We start from the raw sequence: 24960 nt of genomic DNA on the forward strand, positions 1-24960 counted from the left end.
TTGATCATTTACCAGTGAATAGGGAGTTTTCTTGCTCTGCAGACTCTCAGACAGTGCCGTGGAGTATCCTTGGTTTGCTTTGCTTTAGGCGTCCTGGCTGCCAATTAGCTTTCAGACCTGAATAAGCTGAAGAATCTTGTTCTCAGTTTAAGAAAGATGAGAAATAGCAATGACTGTGTATTTTCCAGATGTCTCATATCTTCTTTTTTTTTCAGGTTTTAATTACAAGTGGAAGGCAGGTCTTTGAAGTATAGGATGGCTACTCACCAGCTTCTACAAACTAGGCAAAAGAAAAAGTCCTCTACGGTAAAAAACTTGAAATGTACTGACAATCTTAGCTCTCAGTTTTGGACCTGGCATGTCTGTGCCTGGTGAGGTGGGAACACTTTCTGTTGTCTGTGCTGTTCTTAGTTGGATTATTTCCAATTTAGTGAGTCCAGGAAGATACAGCATGGGGCTTTGACATGTATTTGACTAAATAAATGTAGGCTCATTAGCTGTGCACAGAGCTTTATTAGCAGGAAGAAAAGCAATGAACTAATAGAGTAACTAAATGTAGTATACTTTCCGCTGAGATTGTTCATGTTAAAATCAGTGTTTAGTACTTAAATTCTCTCCAATCATAGACATGTACTGTTTACAACTCTGTGTTAAAATCACTCTGAAAACTAGGTCTGCGTACAGCATTGACAGACTCAGTCTGCTGTCAGAACTCAAAAAAAAGCTGTGGCAGGCAGTGAGCTTTGGTACAGCAGTGAATGCCACAGCAGCACTGGCACTTGTTTGACTCCACAATTAACTCTGTAGAGCTAAGCTGGCAGAAAACTATACACTTTTTTTTTTTTTTTAGGGGTGGTTGTCTGTTAAGTGCCAGTATTGGTGCAGTGGAAGGGGTGGGAACATTCAGCCCTGATAAAAGGGGAGGGAATGACCAACCAATGCAGTCTGCATCTGAGTAAATCATGTCAGACCTATTGATAACTATCCTTAAAACATTTCATCCCACCCATGTTAGACGTGAGTCTTCCCTGTGTAGTATGAAGACCAGAGAAATGCTAAAATTACATTTCTAAGTTACTCTCTTTTTCCACCTGTTTCCTAGAGTTGTTTCTAAATATAATCCCTGTGTTACACAAAAACGGTGCTATTTTTGGCTTTGCCCTTCTTTTTCAGGAATCAGTGTTATTCCCCGACAAAATTGCTACTGAGCAGCAGTCTGTGGCGCTGGTGAAAAGACTTCTGGCCATCTCTGTATCCTGTATAACATACATGAGAGGGCTGTTCCCAGAGAGCTCTTACGGAACTCGCTGTTTAGATGGTAACACTTTCAATTTGTGCTGAATTCTTATTTCTACTTGCTATATTTTAGCTATTATCTCCCTTAGATGTTAGCTTCCAGCTGCTCATATATGCATGAGTTCAGTTTATTAGGAAGTTAGCTAACAGGCCTTCTCAAGTCTGGATGCAGGCAGTGCTTCTGCATCAGACAGAGAGCATAGACAACAATCTAGAGCTATTGGCAACTCATGGCTTTTCTGTTAATGTTTCTTTTGGTTTATAATCATTCCTCAGTGTTGGCCAGCCCCATGAATCCGTTCTCAGAGTCAGGAGATGGACTTAATCAGCAAGCCTTAAAAAATTAACTCTGATTGGTGTGTTTTATTTTCCTTCGGATTTTTGAGCCCTTGAGGTTCACATTTTCAGCTTTCCTTGAGAGATTGAAAGTAGATTTGTTTGTTTTATTGTGGGGTTTGTTTTTTTTTTTTCTTGTGGAAAAAATCTGACATAACCACATGTGCTTGGGAACCAGAACTTTAACAAAAAAAAGAACTTCAAGAACCAAAGTCTTGTCATAGGATCACAAGAATGAGTGATGCTTTGATTCACGAACATCTTTATGTTCATTCAAGATGTGTTGGTAGGGTGTGAAATGTCTCCATACATTCCAGTCTGTTCCCATGTTTTCACTTACTCAGTTGACCTGAAACATGGTCACATGTACTTGGTGGACTTGGTTGAGGGCACAGCCAAACTGGCTTTTGATCACCTAACCCTGAAAAGCCACTAGTCTTTCTAATCAAACAGCAGGTCTTTCAAGTGCCTTTTCGATCAGGAATATTAACATCTGGCCCGCTCATGCCTTTGAGCGCTCCTTGGTTGAATCCTGAGGTGGTATTAATTCACCTCTTCATTTGCAGGATGGGTTTCCTCTTGCCACTCTGAATGCCTGAAAACAGAGGTAGAAGGGACTGTGTAGAAAAGCTCAACAGAAGTAGTTTATTCTGTGCACAGTCATTTATGTTGTAGGGAGGCTGGTGAAGTCTGAATGCAGAAGTGAAGGTGTTGTTAAGGAATGGTGGAATAGATGGGAGTGGAGAAGAGGAGGGAGGAGAGGGCAGAAGCTGCTGGTGTTTTGAAATTAAGCCATAACGCTGGCACTTTTTCTGGGAGAGCCCAGAGCATCTGAGAAAAGTCTTGACATTTGAAAATGCAGCAATAAGCTTGTGTCAGCCCACCTGGGACTCAGTGGAAAACCAACATTTCCACTCAGGAAGGACCTCCAGATAACACATTTTATCCAAAAACGGGAGGGTGACTGGCTTAGTGCCACTGTTTGCCCAACAGCTGTGATAAGGATTGTAACTATGTGCTAAATCTGGTTTTGCAGACCTCTGTCTAAAAATTCTCCGAGAAGATAAAAGCTGTCTGGGATCATTGCAGATAGTCAAGTGGTAAGTGAGTAACAGCGAAACTAAGACAAGATTGTGCTGAATAGCAAGACATCTACCCCTCGCATTCTTCTTCTTCCTGAATTTGAAAATATTGTGCCCAGTAGCGTTATCGACTATGCCAGTGCAACTCCCACTGCCGCAGCATGTGTGCTTGGCCCTGTGCGTAAGCAAGACAGAATTAGCTGACGAAGATCATGTGAGTTGAAGGTCTGTTGAAGTGTTGATTGTAGTGAGGTCGTGGTCAGGCCCCAGAGCACACACAGGCAGCATAGGTACAGAGAGAGGGTGAAGGAAATAATGAGATTGATTCTTCTGTTGTTTAGTCTATTCTAATTTCACTTTTATAGGGATTCTTGTAGCTTGTTTTTTAGTATGTACAATATTTTATCTCCCTGGATATTGTGTGTCTAAGTACCCTACAGCTTTCTTTAGGATATATTTCAGAGTTGGCATGTTCCCAACAAGCAGAGAGTCTGACTTTGATGTGCTAATGAGATACGTAGCTGCACATCCTTTGACTCAGAGTAAATATCTGACCATTGCTACCTCAAATAATATTTACTACTTTGAGAAAATCCATAGCTGTAAACTATGCATCAGATAACAAAAATTTACAAGACCAGACATGTCAGGCTGCGTTCAGATTGAAGTTTCAGCCAAGCTCTGTACAAGGCCGATGGGAAAAAGAGCTATCAGAGATCAAGCTGGGGAGCTAGAATAGAGCACTGAGCAGAGACCCACTCAGAGCTGGCCTTTGGCCTCGAATTCTGGTCTTTGTCAGGATTTAGGTGGGCTCCAGGCTGACAGGATGTGGCCCTAGAAGTATAAACAATGCACAAATGCAGAAAGGAGGACAGTGCCTTTATGATTGACCTGAAAAGGACTTTACAATCCCAAAATGTTGCTAGCTGTGTTGTCTTAATTCCAGAAAAAAATGCACTTTAAAGTGTATCTAATGAGTGTGTGTTTACAGATCAGGAGATAAATATTGCTGGTTAGTATTAACATGCTTTTTCCTTGGCAGGATTCAAGGTTGTTTTGATGCTTTGGAGAGGCAGTATGTAAGTTTTTTCACATTTTTTAATGGAGTTTCCTATTTCTTCATAAAGTATGGACAAAACTATCTTTCCACTCCTGCTTTATATTTTGGTAGTGATCTTGCATGCACACAACACACATTTACAGCTGTGGGACAGGGGGAAGACCCTGCCCTGAGTATGTACATGTGAGATCTGGGATTTTATTCCTTGAGCCCAAATACTGACTGCTGTTGCTCTCTAGGCTTGCCTGTACATGGTGTGTGAACTAATTTGCAGCCTGAAATGGATTTCCCTTAGTTCTGTGTTCTTCATTTGTGTTCTCTAATGTCTGGATAAAGACACTGCCAGTCAGAACTGAGGTCTTGATCTCCATGCCTGTTTTCCTGAGAGAGATTCTTCTGTGCTTCTGCTTTCCTTCATCTCCTTTCCCCTAGTCTTTTCCCTTCTTATCTTCTCTGACCCTCCTGGCTTTTCTCTTGGGTTCAGAATTTATTACTTTTTTTGGACAGTAATTCATCAAGTAAGGTATATAACTGGTTCCAGGACAAAATCAGCTAGTAAGTAATCATATTCCTTGCTGATTCTCACATAAAACCAGCTCTGCACAGGAAAAAGCACCAACTGTTGTCATCTCTGTTGGCACTGTTCATCAAACCAGCTCTCATCTAGATCAGATGAAGTGGTGTTAGTTTCGGCACTGATGATCAGATGGGCTCTTAGACATCAGTACAACTGTCAATGTGCATCAGATAATTCAAAATGTTGTGAACTCAGTTTATTGCTTGCTGACAGTTCTAGGAGGTATTTAGTCCTCTGCTATTTATGAGACACATAAATTAATTGTTATTTGACAAGGCTTAAGGAAGAAACGGAGATACTTAACACATGTTCTAGGATTGTTTTCAAGAGTAGTCCCGTGTACATTTTCTTGCTGTGAGATAGATGAAATACCTTCGGGGAGTTTCATAGCAGAGAGCAAATATTAGTCTTCAGTTGGGATGGGTGCTCTTGTAAAAGAGTTTTAAATCGGCATAGCCTTTGGAGATTTGTTTAGAAAGTGTCCCAAGAGAGAAGTCTGAGCATGCAGTTGTTTTCTTGGGGAACTGCAAGTAAAGCCAAGCAAACTGGCCACTAGGTGTTGCTGATGCTGTGCTGTGAAGACTCTGCATAGAGGTTTTTAACTCCTAGTTTGTTGAATGTATCTATTCCTTCACTGTATGTAGGTGGTTAGATTTTGATAGGTCTTTCTTTTCCTTTGCTCACTAAGGTTAGATTTTGATTTTGTGTTTTGTTTTGGTTTTCCCTCCTTAGTTACACATTGCTGTCCTCGCAGTAAGTAAACAAATACAAGGCATTTTTCTTCCCCCACCCTGCTTGAAAGAGATAGAGAGTCAAAGTTGTGCCAACGTATTTGTGCCTTTTTAAGGGGAAGTCAAAATGTATGTGGCTTTTAATAGAGCGGTCACCTTTCCTAAATATGGTAAATATTCCCACACAGCCTAGGAAGTTCATATTTTTCTCAGTATGTCAGACTTCTGACTGAGGCCTTGCATGCATCCTTAAACTCCTAGAAGCGCTTTTATGTGCTTCATATCATTGCTTCCTTTAAACTCTTGCCTCCACCCTTGGAAGCTGCTGTGTCTTCTCCATTTCCCCCAGAAGAAGAGTGCTCTTTATTAATCTGATCCTGGAGAAACCACACACTGGTGGTTACACAGCAAGTCTTTTGCCTTGGTCCTCTGTAAAGCACCGAGAGCTATGCTATGCATCTATTCTGTGCAAAATCTGAGTAGTTAAATCTCAGGCATCAATAGTTGCCTGTGAAGGTTGGAATGGGAATTAACCTCATTCCTCCACAATTACACAGATGAGTGTCTTCTACCTGTCTTTGAAGTGGTAAGTATTGACTGCTGATAGAGGAGGGCTGTTTCTCAGCCATTCCTTTCTCTGATCCCACGCTAAAGATAGTACAATCTCTGCTGTAAAGTGAAAATATCATTGTTCAGACACTTTTCACTGGTTCAAGTTATCCAAGGGGAGAATGCCCTCACTGTGCTTTCTTATAACAGATTTACACGAATCCCAAGGAACCGGAGGTAAGAAAGAGTCTTAATTAATCTTTGAGGCAACTGAAGGCATGGGTGAGTAGATCTGTATTCAGAGTGCACTTGTAGGCTTAAATTCTACCCTGACATAGCTGCTTGGTGACCCTGTTTCTCTTCTTCTGCCTTCACTCAAGAATGACAGCTCAGTGAGCTGGATTGTGATCAAACGCTCCTACCAGGCAGTCGGCTTTGGGCCCATCTAGAGCCTCAGGCAGGGATGTTAACAGGCACCTAATGGGCATGTTTGCAATTTTGTTTTTCTTGCCTGAAGAGAAGAAATGGGAAGTTCAAAACAATTCTTTTACGAACCATCTTTTTAACAGCAGTGTTGAAAAAAGAGCTGTTTTTTCATGCAGAGAGGTTTAGGGCAGAAGTTATGAATCACTTCAGACCTGGGATGTATGTGTTGCATAGTGCCTGTCCTTATCCATTCGGTGTTCTCTGTTGTGTTTCTGTTTCATTTACATCTAGCTGGTGAAGACAGACTGGGTAGTGCGATATATAAGTGAGGTTCTGCATCCATGCTGTCTCCGCAGAGCAGATACAGAGAACGGCTGCAGAATCTTTGCTCACCTGATTACAGTTCTGTTGCGTCGCACCTCAGCATCTGGGGAGACAGCAAGAGATTAGTCCGTACCAAGGCTGGGATTTGTAAGGAAGGCTCAGAGTTAAGGGCTCAGCTGAGCTCCTACTAATTGACCTCATTGCCTCTGGAAAGAGTGAATTATAAGCATGGAATTGGACTACAATAGATCCTTTCTCGTGTGGTGAAGTTGTCTGTTCTTCCTAATTATTTCATTCTCTAAAATCATAGCAAATCCTTTCCTTTCAAATGGAAAATCATCTAGTTTTTTAATCTCCCTCAGAAAACTCTGTGAGACCGGTGAAATTCAGCAACTTTTTGCCCATGCAGTATTGTTTGTATTTCCTAGTAGGAAGATTCCTTCAGGCCCTTGTCTCCGTACAGAACACTGGGCCGGGCTTTCTTGTGACACTGCATCACCCTTGAAGCCTCACATTTTTCCTTTTAGTAAGGGAGGACATACGTACGTACGTTGTGATGGTTGGCTGGCCCTGATGCCTCGTTAAAGGTTTAGGCTGGGGAGTTAGGCCCACAGAGGAAGTGGAAGGAGGAAGCAGGAAGTTTGTCATTTTTTTTTTGTGATTCTTTCAGTGTTAGGTAAGCTGTGGTGGTTAAGAAAATTAACCAAAGCCCACGCAAGCAATAATAAAGTTAAAGCTGTCATTGTGTCATTAAATTAATGCTGTGCTCTGGCATAAAGTCGTGAAAGGACACTGCTAGGTTCAGTGTGCATCTTTATACTTGTTATTGAAAGAGACCTGTTTCTTCTTTTCCCCTCTCTTGTTAAATGTCTAGACAGTGACTGAACTGTATCAATTCAAATTCAAGTACAAAAAAGAGGTGCCCCAGATGGACATCATCAGGTAATGGTTTGGTTTTATTTCTCAGAATTACACTGTGAAAACTGTGTTCTTGAAGCATTAAGAAGAAACTGCACTTTATGATTAGAGCATGTCTGAGTCGCTAAGCAGCTGTAAATATCATCAGAGTTGAGGACAGTCACCCTACAGGATATGATCTGCTGAGCTGATGAGTAGAAATGCTGTCACGTAGCACAGTGAGGCACTTAAAGTGCACCAGAAGCAAGTTAAGGACAATTTATAGAAATGGTGCCTAATCAGGGTAACGATGCAGAAACCAGCAGCATTGTTGAGCTTGCTACTGTCTCAACTAATAGCTAGTGTTCTTCCACTTTCACAAGATAGCCTTTTTCAGGTTTGATCCCTTTCACCATGATCCTGCACCCACGATTTTTTTTCCTTGGGCATTTGCATACGTGTATTCTGCTTGAGCAGTCTTGCGTGGGTGACCAGAGAGAACTTTCGCTTACGATGCCTGAGTTGATGCTGCAAAATGTGTGGCAGGAAGCAGCAGCTTTTTGCATCTTTTTGGCTCGCTCTGTCTGTTAGATATTTTAAAGCTGTGTTTAGTAGGCCGTAATCCTGTGTAGTTTAAACTAAATACTATCAGAGGCCGTTGGCTATAACCAAAGCAAAGAAAAATAATTAACCCATTTTTAGTTTGCTTCTGCAGTTGCCATTGTTGAAAGATGGATCTTTGAGCCTTGGAACCTGCCTGTACAGCAAGAGAGCTCTGCTGTCTCATATGCTCCTCAGGAAGCTCCTCTGTGATGCTCCTGTAGTGTGCCATTTGCTGCTCTTTCTCTAAACACATCCAAATAATTTGTAGTACGTGGCAAAATTATTTTCTATTGGGAAAATCTGAACTATGTCTGAGCCTAGAGTGTCCTGTTGACTGTACCCTCTGTTTCTGCTTTGAAGCTGCTGTCAGTTGTCCTCATGACACTGAGGGAAAGAGGAGACCTTTGGGATCTGAAAGATAATAGATAGCTCTTGAATAGTTTGATTTTTTTAATCAGCCTTACTCAGATCAGTCATTAGTTGCTAGAAATAACAACAGTCCCCAAATGGAATGCAGCATCCCTTGGTGTCCGTCGTACTGGCCAACAAGAGGCTAAGTAATCTTGCTGATGTGTTTATATCTGCTCTGTCAAAATCTTATTACTGCTCTGAGGCTTCAAAGCCCATGGCATCAGGTTCCTGGGCTCTGTTCTGTTTCCTCGGTGACTGACACTGCATGTACCTGCAGTCGTTAGTAAACTGAAGTTCTGGCATTGATCAGAGTGTTGTCTCATCTTTGCTATCAGCTCCTTCAGCTGACAAAACTGCTTTGGCACACCTGTAAGGTTTATTGTCATGTTCCATGAGAGATGTTTTGTGGGTCTGCATCATTGTATCTGAGTGGTAAAGGGAAACTTTCTCCTAAATGGTCTCTGCCTTCTTTTAGATGGATTTTGGAGGAATTCCTTGCCATGGATCCCAGTCCTTCAGAGAGGTTCAGTTCCTCAGCTTTTACCTTTTGACACATTCCTGCATCAAACCCACAATGTTAATCCCATACTGAATCAGTGTTTGACCTGTTAATTCCTATGGAAGTCTCATCTCTTTTTTGCTTATACTCTTTCCCCCTACCATTTCTATTCTGCTAATCCCAAGACTTGTAAAGGTGATGTGTAAGAGAAGGCCTACTTTCTCTTTACTCTACCTTAGGCATTGCCAGCATTTGTCCTCTCACTTGATGTGCGTTTCTGAACATACAGGATTTAATCTAATGCCACAGTGTGCTCAGCACAGAGTTTTGCTGTTGGCAGTTTGGAGCCTACCAAACCATACCCTGCATACCCTGGGAATTGAAGCTGTTCAACAGCCACTCCATTTTCATGACGAGCCAAGAAGTTTCAACTGGAATGGGAGATCAGTCCTATCGAAGCTGTTCCTTCCAGTGATTTAGTCAGTCCTATTCAGCCCTGGGATCCTCTCTGCTCTCTTAGCTTACTTACTGCTTTTGAAGCAATTTAGGATGATTGTATCAGGGACCATCCAGCCTGTACAGTTTCATTCACCTGCCAGTGGTCTTCCAAAGACATAATGAAGGAACTACATTCTTTTTATGGCCCCTTCTCATTGAAAGTTAAGGAAGTTTAGGTTCCTTAGTCACGTAGTGATTCATCTAGTCCATCTTCAACCATCTAAAGTAGCTGGCTGATCTAAGTTACTCATCTCATCTACCTCTGTAGTCAAGAGAAACAAACTCCTCCAGAGGGCGATTCATCCCACTTCTGTTATACGTTTATCTCAGTCTAGACTGCTTGCTTAGACTAGCCAGCTGACATTTGGATGGGTGAAGGAGGTGAGAGGAATGCCCCTTAGTCACTTTTGAAAAATGTGCTTCTGAGCTAGTTTTTCTTACATGGAATTGAAGTGAGAACATGCAATTCGCTTCTCTTCAAACTGCAAAATGGACTTGAAAATAGCCCCTGTGATGAATCGGCTTTATATGGGATTCTCACCTCATTCCTCTCATTCCTGAAATTGCTTAGGTGAAAGGCACTTGTTTTATGGTCCTTTGATCCAATTTAATCATGTTCAAACAAGTGAGTCATGACATTTGTATAATGGGGTCCATTGCCCCAGCTACAAAGTCTGTTCAAATGTAAATGCCATGCCTCTTAGTTTAGAGCTGTTGTTTTGCTGATGCCACCCCATCCCTGGAGTCTGTTTCACTTCCCTGTTTATCTGGAAATTACATAAAGGCATTGTAGCTTTGTGCTGGTGGTTTCAGACAAGTCAGTGGGTGCTCTGTATTTGTAATTAGATCGTGAATATTCATGAGTGAGGAAAACAAATCTGTTATTCTTCTTCCAATTATAGCAACCAAATGAACTTTGTGAATGGGGTGTGCAGCAAGGATGTTAAACAGGCCAGCAGGCTCCTGATCCGTAAACTGTACCTGTTAATGCAAAACCTTGGACCGCTTCCCAATGACGTTACCCTGACCATGAAAATCCTCTACTACAATGATGGTAGGTGGAGAACAGTGTGTGCTGTGGGGAAAAATTCCCTTTCCATCAGTTTCTATAATAATCGTGAGCCCCTGTGAAGTAAATAAAGCATAGAAAGGTGAAACGGTAGAAGCTGTTAGCTGATAACAGTGAGAAATGGTATAAAACATAATAAAGCCTTCTGACACACAGGGATGGCAGATGCTTTTTAAGAAAAGTTTGAGCATCTGTGTAAGACGTACAGCCATGCAGTGTGAAGAGGAGACACCCTTCTCCTTCACTGTTGGTTTTTGGTTTTGTTTTTTTAAGGAACAGGCAATGTCAGGTTCTGCTCCAGAAAGTTGAGCGCATTAATGGTATCTCAGCATCCTAAAGTCATTCTTTCTTTGAGCTCCCTGATAACATTTGCTCAGCTCATTTTTATCTTTGAATTCTCTCCCTTCTTCCTGAAAGAAACCACCAGAATATTTTTAGTAGTTGGTGTTGTTACTCAAGGCTAGTATACACTTGTTCTTTGTAAATCAGACTAAGGAGAGATGGAACTTGATTTCTCTGACATCAGCGGGTTCTTTCTCCCTGTGTAGTAACTCCCAAAGATTACCAACCTCCTGGCTTTAAGGAAGATGGCAGCCCTGGTGACCTGTTTTTTGATGGCGATCCTGTCAACCTGAGAGTAGGGTCAGTCTCCACTGGCTTCCACCTCATGAAAGTGAGAGTGACAACTGAAAAGAAAAGAATGGGAACAGTTGAAAGCAACCTGCTCCAGAAGAATGGCCCTACGGAGATCTCGCATCAAGGGTTAGACTGTGATGAAGAGGAAGAAGAGGGTAGTACAAAGGTATACAAATAGCTCTATTCGGTTTTTGCTAGAGGAATGGAGTTTATCTAGCAAAACTCTCCTTAAAAGAAATGTTTTCTCAGAATCCTAAGGATTTCATAAGGGTTTAATAAGGGTTTCAGCTTGTGTTGGGCAGCAGTGCTACAGCGGATTGAACGCCAAGGCTGGAAATCCATAGACATAAAGTGAATTTAATTCCAGCATATCCACTGATTTACTGAGTCTAGTATGTTCCCCCAGAAGGGGGCAGTGATTGTACAGAGAGACCCAACACATGTGCGTGCACGTGCACACACACACACACACACACGCGCACACACACACACTTATACACATTGATGCACAAAACGGAGAAAATTGCAAACAGTTTTGCATTTCCACTTGACGTTTCTCAGGACTAAGCCATGTTCCACTGTGTAGTTAGGTGGGATTCCTTCCATTTAGCTCTAGCCATCTAAAAGTTGTGTGTTGTGTCTAATTTTTCTAGCCCCCCTCTGCGCTTAGTGAAGGAGGAGGCATCTGTAGCAGGTAATTCCGATATTTTCCTTAGACACCAAGGTAGGCTGGAATGAATTGTCCTCTGCTGGAGCCTCTCTCCAAAATGACAGAAGGGGCAGCCTGGACTGGTAGCTCAGACTTGACAATTTAATTTTAGGTGGTCAGTGCCAGGCAGTAAACCCCAACATAACTAACTCCTGAAGATAGGAAGCCATTTAGGTTGGAATTCTGTCTTGTCTTAGAAAATTTCTCACCTGAAAGATCTGTGTCTGCTCCATTTCCCCCTGAAGAAGAGTGCTTGGGAAAAGGAAGGCCTGGACACTGAGGAGCTGTGAAAATCTCATCCCTATTAGTGCTGGGTTTGTGGATTTACCAGCTGGGCATATTTTTTAGGTTATTCTATTAAGACAAAACATCATTTGCTTTACAGAATCACCCTCTCCCTGTCAGAGCAGATTCAAGTGAGCATGGAAAGGACAAAAGTGACCCCCACCCAGGCTGGAAAATGGAAGCATCTTCTTTTTACATTCAAGATACAGGTAAACGCCCAGTTTCAAAACTGAAGGAACTTCTGCTCATGACTGTATCCTAGCATAATATTTAGTTTTTTTCACTTACTTTGAAATGGATGAAGAGAGTTTGTCAGGCTGTTTGAATTTTGTGTCAGATCAGATTGAACTATAATAGAGGGCTTGTTGTATATGTTTGGTTTCTTAAGAGAAACATTCAAATTTTTATCAATATCTTTCCACCTCTTTATCTCAGCAGGTTTTTTTCAGATATGGAGGAAATGCACAGTTCATCAATACTGAGTTACATTATCTACATTTTCGCCAAAGCTCTTTTCCTTTAGCTGTTACAGTATGATTTTGCCAATGACTTCCATATGTGAAAACATACATGAAGATACATGGAAAAAAGCCTTTTCTCTCACTTCAATCAACCTAGCTTCTGATATACCATGCTGTATTTGACCTTTGAGGCTCTCAGATATAGCCTGTGGAACAATACCATCTAGTGACAAAATGGTAAATAGCATTCCTGAGATCCCCAAGCAGTGGAATAAAGCAGCTTGTCTGCCTATGAAGTCACCTTTTCAGGTCTTTCTCCTGCAGATTCTCCGATGACTAATACGGGGTGAACTCATACTGCCACCTTTTCCACTCTGGGGATATTAACAGGACCTTCCTCCTCTAACCAGTTGCCTATCTTCATGAAACTGAGGCGCTTTGGGACTCCCCATCAAATTTTATTGAAACTGTCTAATAAGGTCAATAGTTATTAGTCGGAGTACAGCTTCCCTCCTTCCCCATACACACACACACACTTGGATAGACCACATGCAGGCACAGGTTAAAATCGAGCTTAAGTATAATTGATAGGAGCTGCTACAAGTTGATGTGTTACACGTTCAGCTGACAGTTTATTCTGAAATCTCTGTTTCCAGGAATAAACTGCCAGTGTTGGCAGTGCCTGAGAGCAAAGGTTACACAATTTCAGATCAGGCATGGGATTTTGCTACAGTGATTTAGTCAGGCTTCTGGATATTTTTTTTTTTTTTTTAATTAAATACAGGGGTTTAACTTTGGAGCTAATTTTGATTCGATGTTTGGATTGTAGGTGGAAAGAAGAAGACGGGAATAAATGAGATGGTCAGGATGCCTTGCTCAAGGGCATCTCAGCAGGTGAGGAAATTTTAGTGGCTCTAAGATATACCAGGCAAGGTGGAATTCATTGACATGGAACTTTATGTCGTCTAGGATGGCACAAGATTCAACTAACATTAGTGGATTTATTGTACAGTACCACAATACATACAGGCTACAAAGTTTTAGGGCATAGGGATATAAGCATGAACTGGAAGCATTTAGGAGGAAACTTCCCATGGTCAGCTTATTTCATACATCCAGTACAAGAATTTTGTACTGTTCTTTGGAGTTGGCACTTGTGAATTACACATGCAGACTGAACGTATTGGTGCAGCAACCAGGCTGGTTTACCTGTGTGTGTTTTTGGATTAAGGTTCTGAAATCACCACCCTGTTTTAGGTTTGAAGGGTGTGTTTGTCTGTTGCCTAACATGGTCTTCACTTCTCCTTTCTTGCTTCCAGACTATCTTTACATGTGAGTCACAGGTACTTACTGGATCCTATCCCTTTTTGGCTGCCTCTCTAGGATAGAAAGAATTATCCCCTGGAGATGCTGATCTCTTTTTCAGTAGTTGTTGGGGTAACCCAAAGAACTAGGGTAGACCAGACATGTAATTTTAGATAAGTAAAGTTATGTGAAATTAATTCCATCCTGAAGGCTGCACAGGCCAAACCCTGAGTCAGAATCAGAGCTCGAATTCATGGGCTTGTGCAGAGGTTTTTTCAGTGACAGGGCAAATCTCTGAATACCACCAGACTTGCCACTTGATCCTCCTCCCATTCAAATTAGTTGAAAATCGTGTGAGCTTGAATGTTCAGAAGCTGAATCTTTACAGGATAAGTTAATGAGGGTAGGAAATTGCTACTAAAATTTTCCCCGCCTCTGTCGAAAAGAATCCCGGGGTGTCTAACCCAGACAGCAACTGGAGACTACAACTTAACATGTCATTCAAAAGGCATCTGTGAAGTATTTGCCTTGACTCTGGATCTTAGAAATGAACTTCTGTGCCTAGGCTGGTATTTTTCAAACTTTAACCACATTTTTTTTTGTGTCACATCCTCCAGTTTCCTTCTGATCGTTGTTTATTCTGTCGTCTGTGTGAAAACAGGAGCCTTTTTTGTTTGTAACTCATGGTTGTCCCACTGATTCATGCTCTGACATTCTTTCGGGTCTGTCACGATTGTAAGCAGAGCACCAGACACCTCTCTCTTGCAGCATGTGAATTTCATTAGAATATGGTAGCAATAGTGAGAGTGTTTGAAGGTGGTGGAAACAGCATTAGTTGCTGAAAAATGGAAGAGTCACTTTATCCGTTGTGTGCTTCCAAAGACTTAAAAAAGAAAAAAAAAAAAAATCCCAAGCCTCTGCCTGGTAGATTCTTCATGGCAGAGGGTTTTTTTAATGTATTCTTTGATACTATTTTTTAAACCATCATAGCTTAGAAGTTGGCTAATATTTCAGTCAGTTTAGGGAAAAACAAAGTCAAGTCAGTAGTTAAAAAGTGCAGATCATCATTGTAAAGCCAGCACTAATAAAAATTTGACACTATTTTCCATATGAGAGGGACTTTCCCTTCTTTTCTGAGGGAAGTGGTTAAAACAAATGACCATTGTGTATTCCGCTTGAATCAGGAAGCCAAACTGGTGAGTGAAGTCTGTCTTAAAAAATGAGGACAAGCTTGAGTGGATGGGAAGTCTGAGTTAGGTATTATCTAACAGGGTCAAATATAGTTAAGCTGGGTGGAAGTAGTCCTGTTGGGATATGAATGCAAACACCTTGTTGCTATCCAGACTGCAGTACAGTCAAGTAATAGCGTTTTCATACTGTCAGGTGTTTTCAGAGAAGCTCTCTGCTTTAAAGAGCTATAAGGTGTTCAAAGTGACTTGTTCTATCCTGGATTTCAGAGTTTAATTAGCATGGTGTGTGAGGGGCCTTGGGGAACAACGTAGCCTGGGCCATGGAGGTCTCCCTTTACTGGGGCAGAGATGAGCCCTCAGATTTGCAGTGCTAGTGCGTGACACTGTTAGGTTTCCACCAGAAGAAGTTCCCCTTGAACTAGCTTACTGAATGATTGCTCACGTACCAGCACTACTGTAAGGGAGCGAGCAAGACTGGGTGGCAAGGAACGGGCAAAAAGGGTCTGAGAGGGAGACATGCCCTTCTGGTGGCAACACAGTGTTAGCTGTTCAGCTGTCCATGGAGCAGCACCTCAGGGTTTAAAGGTGCTCTCTGTACAGTTAAATGTTCAGGCCAAGATTTTCAAAACTAACTAAAACAATTTGGAGTGTCCCAGAATTTGATGTCTGTACAAGGATTTAATATTCAAGAAGTGCTGAGTTCAGAAATGGTACCCACAGTCACAAGTTGCTTTTGGAAATGTGGACAAGCCCATTACTGCTCTTCATCTGAAGTGAGCTGCTTTATTCCTTCTGATTTCTTGGTTATCAAAAATAAAAACTGTGCTGTTGGAACTGAGTTTATTGGTCATTATCTTCCTGACCGATAGCTCTTCAGGAAAACCAGGCATGAAAGTATTAAAGGCTTATTTTTATCTAATCGACATAGGAGAGGCAAAGGATGCAGATCTGCCAAAAGAGAAGCAGCTATTCCTGTCCAGTTAGAACTGTAACTGGCCTACAGTAATGGCCATGGAGAGTCTCTGACAGAGGGCTTTTCAGATTGGAGAAAAATTTACATGTACTCAACTGGCTTGTTATCTGCAATCTCATGATTGATGATACTTAGGATCAAATGAGAGATTGCCCTTTCCCAGCAAAGCATCTCTGTACTTAATCATCCAGAGTTAGACACCAGCATGTAAATTAGCCTACCTCTGCTGACTTCAGGAGAGTTTTTCTGATTGCATCAGCCAAAGATTTGGCCCAGTGTGCTATCTTTATGCGTCTTGCTACTTTCCACTGGCATTCTAGGAGTTGTGAAGAGTTGGGTAAAATAGGGAATTGCTGCCCATTGGTTTAGCTTATAGGAATCTGCTGATGAGAATGGCTTCCTGCACTGAACTTAAGATAACTTTTGAATTCTTCAGCATCCTCCTTTATCCTCTTATGAATCCTTTAATGTTCTTGTCCTGCAAATTGATTTTGGTCAGCTTTGTCTTCATGTAAGCAAACATGTTGCAGTGGAATGAGTTTGGAATGAAACAGAACTAGAAGATGAGTAAAATCTGACCATGTGGACGCCTCTGCAGGCTTTTATCTCCCATCAGGAAGCTGTGGGCTGAAGTTCTGGGGTGGTCCTTAGAGCACAGTCTCACTGCACCGTGAAGCAGCCGCGCAGAGAGCCCTGAATCGCCCCTGACCGAGCCTGCGCCAGAGCTGGAAGTGGTGTGGCCGTATCAGCACAGCAGAAGTCAGCTCTGCCTCCCAAGTTTCTGGCTTCATTAGCTAGCACTAGACACTGCTTAAGCTGCTAGACTGGCTGTGCTTATGCTACTAGATTGCTGTGGGACATGAGGAAGTGTGTTGACACTTGGCATTGCGTGGACATACCAGTTTGAATCAATGATAGCTCAGGGATCTCTGCACTGGGATTCACTGCCTGCTGTAAGCATACTCCTGCCATGCAGATTAGCTCTCTTAACTGGAGCTGTCTGAAAGTTATATGTCTAGGGAGAGATTTCATACCTAAATATTGTAAATCAGTGCTGTTTTAGACCTTAGAGGATAGCCTGTCTCGCCTCCAGCTGCTGCTCCTCATGCAGAAGACTTGGCTACCTGGCCATGTCCTCTTTCTCGGAGGGACTGTGGCAGCGATGGAAGCCAGTGTGAACACAGTCTTTCATGGATGACACATTGTGAGTAGTATCTGCCGTGTTTGCCAGTGATCAGTGTCCTGTTGGTGCCTGGGGCCGTGGTCATCCTGATGGAAATTCTTGTGCCTTCCGTGTTTTACACAGCTTCTGTCTGAAAGTGAAGGTCAGCACAAGTGGATTCAATTGCAGAACAGCTTGGAGATCAAGACCTTTGTTGTCTGATTTTTCCCAGGCAAACCACTTTTAAAATTGCCATGACAGAAAACAGTTGAAGGGTGAAGCCTACCATTTGCAGAGCAATAGGAAAGCATTTTTCTGTGGCAATGTCATTATCTTGAACTTTTGCAGAAAAGAAAAAAAAAGAAAGGTTTATCTCTAACTGTCTATCAAGAGAGCTGTATCTGATGAGAAGTTCCCAGAACATTTTCTCCTCCAAACCAACTGAGGCTACACAGACCCAAACAATGAAGAGAGAAAGACTCGGAGATGAGCTTGCCTCTCTCCTTCCTGTGAGCTCAGGCCATTCTGGGAGGAGTGAGACAGGGAGGTCAGGAAATTCCTGGCTTCTCTCAATTCACATCAGATCCTTAGCTGTATCTTGGGACCATTCATCCCTTGCATGAGTTATCCCTGTCTAGTGTGCAGGAAACAGTTTCCTAGTGATCTCTTCACTCAGAGGTGAGGCCCGTCACCCCACAGATCCGGGGAGATTTAACCCTTGCACCCTCAGATTCTCTGACAGCTACCCCAGGGACATCCATGGGAAGATGTGAAGCTTCTGCACTGGCTGCCTTTACATATATTCATAACGTACATGCTAGCAACCAGACCTTCTAGAGAAATCTGCATAAATTAAGGTTGGACACATCTAATATCCCATGAGGGACTAAGCTGGGTAGCAGCCTAGTACGTAGAAGGAGTGTCCATTGCTTTTCACCTCCTCGGTTACAATGCTGTAATCTTACAGGGGAAGGCTTCTGGTTTGGGGAGGCATATTGGATTGTGTTCCAGCAATCAGAATGGCCGGCATGGCAGTGTACGGTGTGATTGAGGGCCCTGGAAGAGATTATAAGGATGGATAAATTTTTTTCAACAGGTATTTTTGAAGAAGTTTTTTTTTTACACTCTGGAAAAATCTGTTCGTTAGTCCTTTAAATGCTACAGGATACATGAGGTACAGAGTAGGCCTGTGAGACTTCCAGTTTGTGAAAAAGAAATTGCGTTGAATGTCAAAGATTTTAACAGTGAGCTATGGAAAAGGAAGAGGACTAGTGGTAGTCAGTGATGTGTTGGCATGGCTTCCTGGGGACAAAAATGTGGCAAGCTTCCACAGAAGCACCACAGTGAGTGTCTTTCATTCTTCCACCTGCGTAAATTGGCTTTCATGCTAACCAGCATGATTCTCCTCCACTTGTACAGATGAAAATCAGGATTAATTCCACTGATGTCAGTGTGATCGCTTTACTGGAAACTGATACGACACCAGTGCTGAGCCCTCCGTCGAGCATTTAACCACTGTGCCGCCTTCACAGAATCGCTGAAGGGACAACTGGAAATTGTCACGTCCAACCTACCTGCTCAAAGTAGGGTGAAGTGGAGCAGGTTTCTCAGGACCTTGTCCAGTCAGGTGTTGAATTATCTCCAAGGATGGAGACTCCACAACCTCCCTGGACAACTTGTGCCAGTATTGGATTGCCTTCACAGTAAAAAAAAAGTTTGTCCTTATGTTTAAATGGAATTTCCTGTATTTCAGTTTGTGTCCATTTCCTCTTATCCTTTCACTGGACACCATGACGTACGTTGTAGACCTTGATTTTTGCTGTGCTTGGAAAGCATGGAGCAGCCAACTGTCAGTGAGTAGATGGGAATTATTGCCGTCAACCAGATCAGTTTAAAGAGTCACTGGCTTGAATTTTGAAAGTGGCAAGCATTTGCTGTGCTATTGAGTCAATGTTAGCTGCAGCTGAAATCACAGGATACGTCAGGCACTGGCTCTCTCTGATTAGTTTCATGATGATGACAGATGTCCCCTGCAGGTACTGTTTATTGTCCTGGCACCTGAGGATCGTTTTGCCTTATTTCAGCAGTTAAGTCTTGTATCTCAGTCCTTATTCTTCTAGCTTGCTTGATGGAACTGGACTTCTTTTGACATTAATGTGCTTCTGAATTTGTCAAGATAGTTATAAGGTACCAAACTAAACACTCCCGTCTCCCTGACAAAGGGAACTCGTCTGAGGCCATAAAATTTGCCAAGTGCCAAACCTCAGCATGGGGCAGGCCAGAGACAAAAAGGGACACAGTTGAATGCTCTTGTGCAATTTTAGCTTTTCTACATAGGATGCCTTGGGAAGCAAAACACATGTCAGAAGAGCTGTAAATTTGCTTCGATTTATGTTGGGAATTCTTGGCTGGAATACGTGGGGACACTGGGGATTGAAAATTGCAGAGCACAAAACTAGGTCCTGATTTTGTCTATCTAAGAATAGCAGTGTAGCTGTGGTCTGCTCATTCTGTTTCATCCACCAGTCTGCCTTGGGAAGGCTTTAATCTAAGTCTAATCTATTTTTAGCCTGATATCTTCTCCAGACAATGTGCAGCTGTCCTGTTAGTTTTATGCCAGAAATTAGTAACACTTGTATGATTCACAAGTTAGCTGTATTTTTACAGAAAAATTCTGCAGCAACATACTACTTTTCCACATGTAGTGCAGTATTGTAAAACAGGAGATTCAAACTCACTGTGTGTTCATGGTATGACCTCGATCCAAAACTACGTCTTGGACTCAGAGTCAGGAGGTCACGGGTCTGTTCCTCTGTTTGCTACTTGATCTGGACTTGTCCCACCTGTCCTGTTGTCAGCTTTGCAGGGTAAGTGTGCGAGGGCCTGCACCTTGTCCTATGTGCTTTTGTAGCACCTGGCTCCTCAGTGAGCCAAGTGCCTGTAGTGGTTGTGTAAGACAAACAACATTTATACAGCACAAGCTCTCCCATCAGTTAGTCTAAGTCAAGTACATGGGAAAAATTAGAATTAATCAACTTCTGGAGGCTTTGATTGTATGTTTAGTCAATGGGAGGGATTTCCTGCTTTTCACCACACCGTTTAAGAGGTTTACTTTCTGGTTAAAGTCAAATAAACATAAGTAGGATCTGACTTAATCCCATTTAGAGCAACATTTCTGGGGAAGAAGCTTGAGTGTTTGGTAAAGGATGGGACCTGGAAGTTGGACGTGGGGTCTGTTCCTGGCTCTGAGTTCCTACGTGAACTTGTAGCCTGGCAGGGGCAGGACAGGACATGTTGGCTTTGGTGAAATACGTCACACAGTTGACATCTTATTCATTCAATAGATAAATAGTGCCTGTCTAGAGCACTGGATGGCTTGCATAGATGTTTTTACTCTTCTCATCTCAGGTTCCTGTTAGGTGGTCATGCTGCCTGTGGTAAAGGGGAGGAAAACTGTGGGAGAGTTGCAGTGGACTCTGCATGAGCAGCTGCTCATTGTGGCTATTTCTCCTGCTCAAAGGTATCCCATCCATGCAGAAAATTTAGGAGGAACAGCAAAGGGTAAAAACTTTACTGAGTAGTTGTCTGTGCTGCAGAAGATCCATTCCTCAATGGAGGAAATAAAAGCACTGACTCTAGCTGATGCTCTCTTTATCCGGTTTAGGCTAAAATGGAAGGAGAGCTGCCTTATTCAGGTGACTGGGGGCTGGGAGACTGGGGATCATCACTTTGCTTTATTGTGTGGCCAGCAGGACAGGGTACAAACCCTGCAGCGTTTTCCCCGCTCTGGGTCCTTTACTTCAAAAAAGGAAGCAGACAGGTTAAGACGATGCCAGGGAGAGGGAAGTAAATAACTGCCGAAAATGCCAGTCTGAGCAGCTGGATATCAGGTCAGGAGCTGTAACACAGAGATCCACTCATCACTCTTTCCTCAAGTGAATACGCCTTGGGCAGTGTTGGAAGTTTTGTCAGCCTGAGTGTGCAGGGTGAAGGAGAACCTGCCCATCCCACTTTGGCAGATTCTTGTTTTCTCTGTTTTTATGGAAAGGAAATTGTACTTTCTGCATTAAGCAATATTTTATTGCTCATAATGAAGAGGAGGGAAGAGGGGAGGAAAAACAATTTGAAACATGATAGAGAGGCGAAGTGAGGTTGTTTCAAACTATTTTGCTGTTCATCCATAATCAGAGTTATTTCACACATTAGAAAGACCATTGCTATGTAGAGATTACCGAAGCCTCATACCAAGGTCAGATAGAAAGAAAGCCTTGATGACGTGAGTGGGGAATTCTATAATGACCACATCTTGTAATCTGGAGACCTTGTGCTTGTCTCCAGGATGCATTCTGGAATAGCTCTTTATTAACTCCTTGTACTTATCCTGCTTCAGTTACGGGATTCCTCATGTTTTATGGTGAAACTGGAGTAAGGTACTCCTGTTTTGGAGCAGGAATTTGGTTAGCACTCTTTTCCCTCTTCATTCACCTTACTTTCATTCAAATGAACTTTCTTTTGGAAGCAAAGTTGAAGCAGTGTGCTGTGGTGTGTCCCTTCAGCTCAGTTCCAGTGAGAGCAAGAGAGGTTACATTGCTAGACTGTGTGCTTTGTCCCTTCTGGGTGGGCAACAACACACGTTACTCTCTGTAGCTCCAGATTATCATTGTAAAAATGCAAATATGTTATGTAATAATGAGGAAAAAGTCAGTTTGTCACTTGGCACAGCCAACACTTCAACTGTTGTTCTGGCTGTCCGTCTCTCTGTGGTCTGTCCGAATTGCCTGTACAGTTGACCCATTTATATTCTAACATATATTTATCCGTGTTTTTTAACCTTTTGGTTTGTAGGCCCCTGAATATTTTTGAGGGAGGTTTGTGTCTTTCTAGAGGGAAGTTAAGCCTCTTGGAAAAAAGCTTGCTTTGATCAGTTATTTTTCGCAGACTCAGGTAGTCTTTGAAGTCTGAGATTGACCAACTCGCATTGAAATTCCCTGATGTACAAATAGAGGTACTGTATGTCTCCTCCCGGAAGGCTGTTTCCAGTGACCACAAATTTGACATACATGCCCCCCTGCTTTTAAATACTTTTATGATTATTTGAGATTGGTGAAACAGGCTATGCTGTATAAGCTATTGTATTTCTCAAAGGTCTCCTTGCTCCTGGTGTTTTCTGTCGGTGGTGGGAAGATGGGTACTGTTCCTTGTGCCACCAAAACCATTCTCTGTCCCTGAAGCTGAACCTGTTGCTTTCACAAATCTTACAGTCCCAGTTCCATCCAGTATTCCAGTTTTGATTCCTTGCCTAATTACTTTGCTGGAGAACAAGATCACACTGAACAAACCCAAGAGGATCCAGGAAAACACATTGTAGTTTTGGAAGTTGTATTTCTTGACTCAACTAGCAGGAGCCTGTACCGTGAGAATGATCACTGTTTCTGATGGTTCTTACAGATAAGCTGCCTGAACCTTGCATTTAGCCAGGAAGAGGTAATAGGACCCAAGAAGAAAAGGAAGGTCAGTGAACCAGAGAAGCTGCTTCTGGAAGGCAGGAAATGATGTTCATTCTGACACATTTTCGAAGGTGTGAGTTCACATTGTCATCTGGCTAGTAAAGACCTTTACTCTCTTCCAATATTTAACTCTTCCACGTACCGCATGTATTTCTGCATGTTTATTTGTCTCGTGAAAACTTTGAATTGTGAAGAGACAGCAAGCACCATAGTTGTCATGACAATGTCAACCGACAGCACTTGTTTGATGTTCTAAAGTTGAGGATTTATGATTCCATGTGAATGGTGTCTGTTGTGCTTCTTTCTCTCCATCTCTCTCACCCCCCTCCACTCCTCCCCCGCCTCAGCTAAATTTCCTCCTCTGTGGCTGGACAGTCCTTTGCCAATATGTCATCAATATTTAATGGCACTGTTGCAAGATGAACTCTCAGAGGTATCAGTGCCAGCAAGCAACAAGTCTCATGATTCACTAGATTGTGCTTAGCTTCATCCTATCTACTGTTTCCGGAGCATAGATTTTTTTTTTTTTTTCAAAGCAGGGTTTTTATCTATTTTGAATACAGAGATAAAGTAATCTATACAAATTTTCTGCTGGTGCTGAATGTTTTTTTTCTGACTCTGCAAGTAGTGTTGCTATAGCTGTATTATCAGCTTATTTCTAAAACAGCAACCCACCATGTACCAAGAGCCTTAGACAGTTGTACGATGTAAGTTGTCTTGAAATACACCACATTTAAAACCTAACTATAGTAAAGGTACCTTGTGGTTGCAAATACAGGTAAGGAGAACAACTGCAACAAAAGAAAAAATTTCTGTGTCCCTTGGAGCAAAGGTGATGTGCTTTGTGTCATGTAGATTGCCTGCCAGGCACTCTGTCACGACCTAATGGCTGTTACTGGAGTGCAAGGAGAAAAATGGCCTTAACTGGTCTTAGACATTTTAAAAAATATGTTCAAGGAACAGCCTTTGCATTACTTTATGCACATCGCAAAAGAGATTCTGAAATAGGAAATAATGAAGAAGGGAATGTAGTGTACTCTCTTCCCAACATAATGTTGATTGCCTGAAGTGTTCAAATCTTAGGGTGATGGGGAATTAAAAGCACTAGAGTACAAGAGAGTAATGCACCCAGTAGCGTAGCAGCATCCCTGACATTTCAGATATGCAGCAAAGATATTTCAGGACAGGACTTGAAGAGCAGTAGTGGTTTTGGATGTAAGGTGTTTCTTTCGTGGTGTATGTCAGACAGCTCTGTAGAAAGCAGTGAGGATCGCTTGACAAGTATGTGACCCGTGGTGTCTGGGGCATCTGATTGAAGGACCTCAGCCACCAGTGCCATCGCTTGACACACCAGGTTTCCTATCACCATTAATATGGTGATGGCTTCTGCTGTGGCAGTGCTTGAGGTTGGCTTCAGACATGAGACTCCTCACTGCTGAAACAGTGATCTTTCCTTGACTGGATAAAAAGTGGGGATTGATGCATCTCTCTTGTGCTTTTACTCTGGTTGACCAACTGAAAGAGTTGAAAGCCAGACTAGAACTGGCTGACTGGGGAGAGATAACGCTGAAGCTGAACACCCCTAGATGTTCAGTCAACCTCCTTCTCCAGCTAGCTGAGTAATGCACGGCAATCCTAATGCTAATACCACAGCTGTCCTTACTCGGCCCAAGGCAGACAGACCACTGACTGTCCCTGAGCCTGCAGCAGTGTCTGGCAGGTTTCGTGGCTTGATGCCTATTTCACAAAACTTGTAGAACATGAGAGTTCTCCATTTTATCCTCACTTTCAGTCCTGTGTTCTCATTTTTGCACCTGTGGCCTAATAAGCCAGTTTGTTCACATGCCAGAACAAACCAGAATTCTTCCTTCTGCCCAGATTTTGTAATGATATTTGCTCTTATGCCTGCACATCCCTGGGAGGCCTGCGTTCTTCACAGGACAGCTGCAGCTCAGGACCTGCCTTGACCTGAAAGCTCTGCCCTGGCACTGCTAGAGCGTGTGGCTTCCATATTCCTTCAGCCCAGTGACTCCTGCCTGCGTCCAAAGCCTTGTCATGTGTTGTGTTGTGCTTGTAGGAGAAAGTCAAACGTGTCTGTGATTATGGCTACTCCAGCGAGTTAGTCTTTCTCCTATACATATGATACCACAAGGCTTAGGGGCATGCCACCTTGCTTGGTGCACACTGGAAGATGCAAAGTGTCTTGTCCCACAGTGAAAATTAAGTAAGCTATCTTGTGTTACCACATAGTAAGAGTGTGCACACAGACACCACGAAGTACCTCCACAGCTTAGTTGACTGCACGATGTCTTGGTCTTGTAGCCATGGCCAGAGACTCACTGTCTCAGTTCACATTGGCTTCTAATCAGCTATT

General features: G+C 42.5%; 1 protein-coding gene across 4 annotated transcripts in view; it reads left to right on the forward strand.

Annotated features, from left to right (window-relative positions):
* Positions 1-24960, forward strand: part of HORMAD2 (HORMA domain containing 2) — a 38106-nt gene extending 13146 nt beyond the window's left edge. The window contains exons 4-16 of one of the 4 annotated variants that reach the window (XR_005933138.1): positions 216-306; positions 1174-1318; positions 2669-2732; positions 3757-3793; positions 5084-5104; positions 5842-5868; positions 7256-7323; positions 10192-10343; positions 10907-11160; positions 12089-12197; positions 12424-12686; positions 13279-13343; positions 22528-22540. Coding sequence is in view for 2 of the 4 variants with exons in the window: in XM_041125753.1 (XP_040981687.1) it covers positions 256-306; positions 1174-1318; positions 2669-2732; positions 3757-3793; positions 5084-5104; positions 5842-5868; positions 7256-7323; positions 10192-10343; positions 10907-11160; positions 12089-12197; positions 13279-13343; positions 22528-22632 (1098 nt within the window). In the remaining 2 variants the exon portion in view is untranslated. Of the gene's footprint in view, positions 1-215; positions 307-1173; positions 1319-2668; positions 2733-3756; positions 3794-5083; positions 5105-5841; positions 5869-7255; positions 7324-10191; positions 10344-10906; positions 11161-12088; positions 12198-12423; positions 12687-13278; positions 13344-22527 lie in introns of all 4 variants that reach the window. The other 3 variants (XR_005933139.1, XM_041125753.1, XM_041125755.1) reach the window with 3 other exon arrangements.

Source organism: Aquila chrysaetos, chromosome 9 (genome assembly GCF_900496995.4).
Source record: "Aquila chrysaetos chrysaetos chromosome 9, bAquChr1.4, whole genome shotgun sequence".
Classification (NCBI taxonomy): Eukaryota; Metazoa; Chordata; class Aves; order Accipitriformes; family Accipitridae; genus Aquila; species Aquila chrysaetos.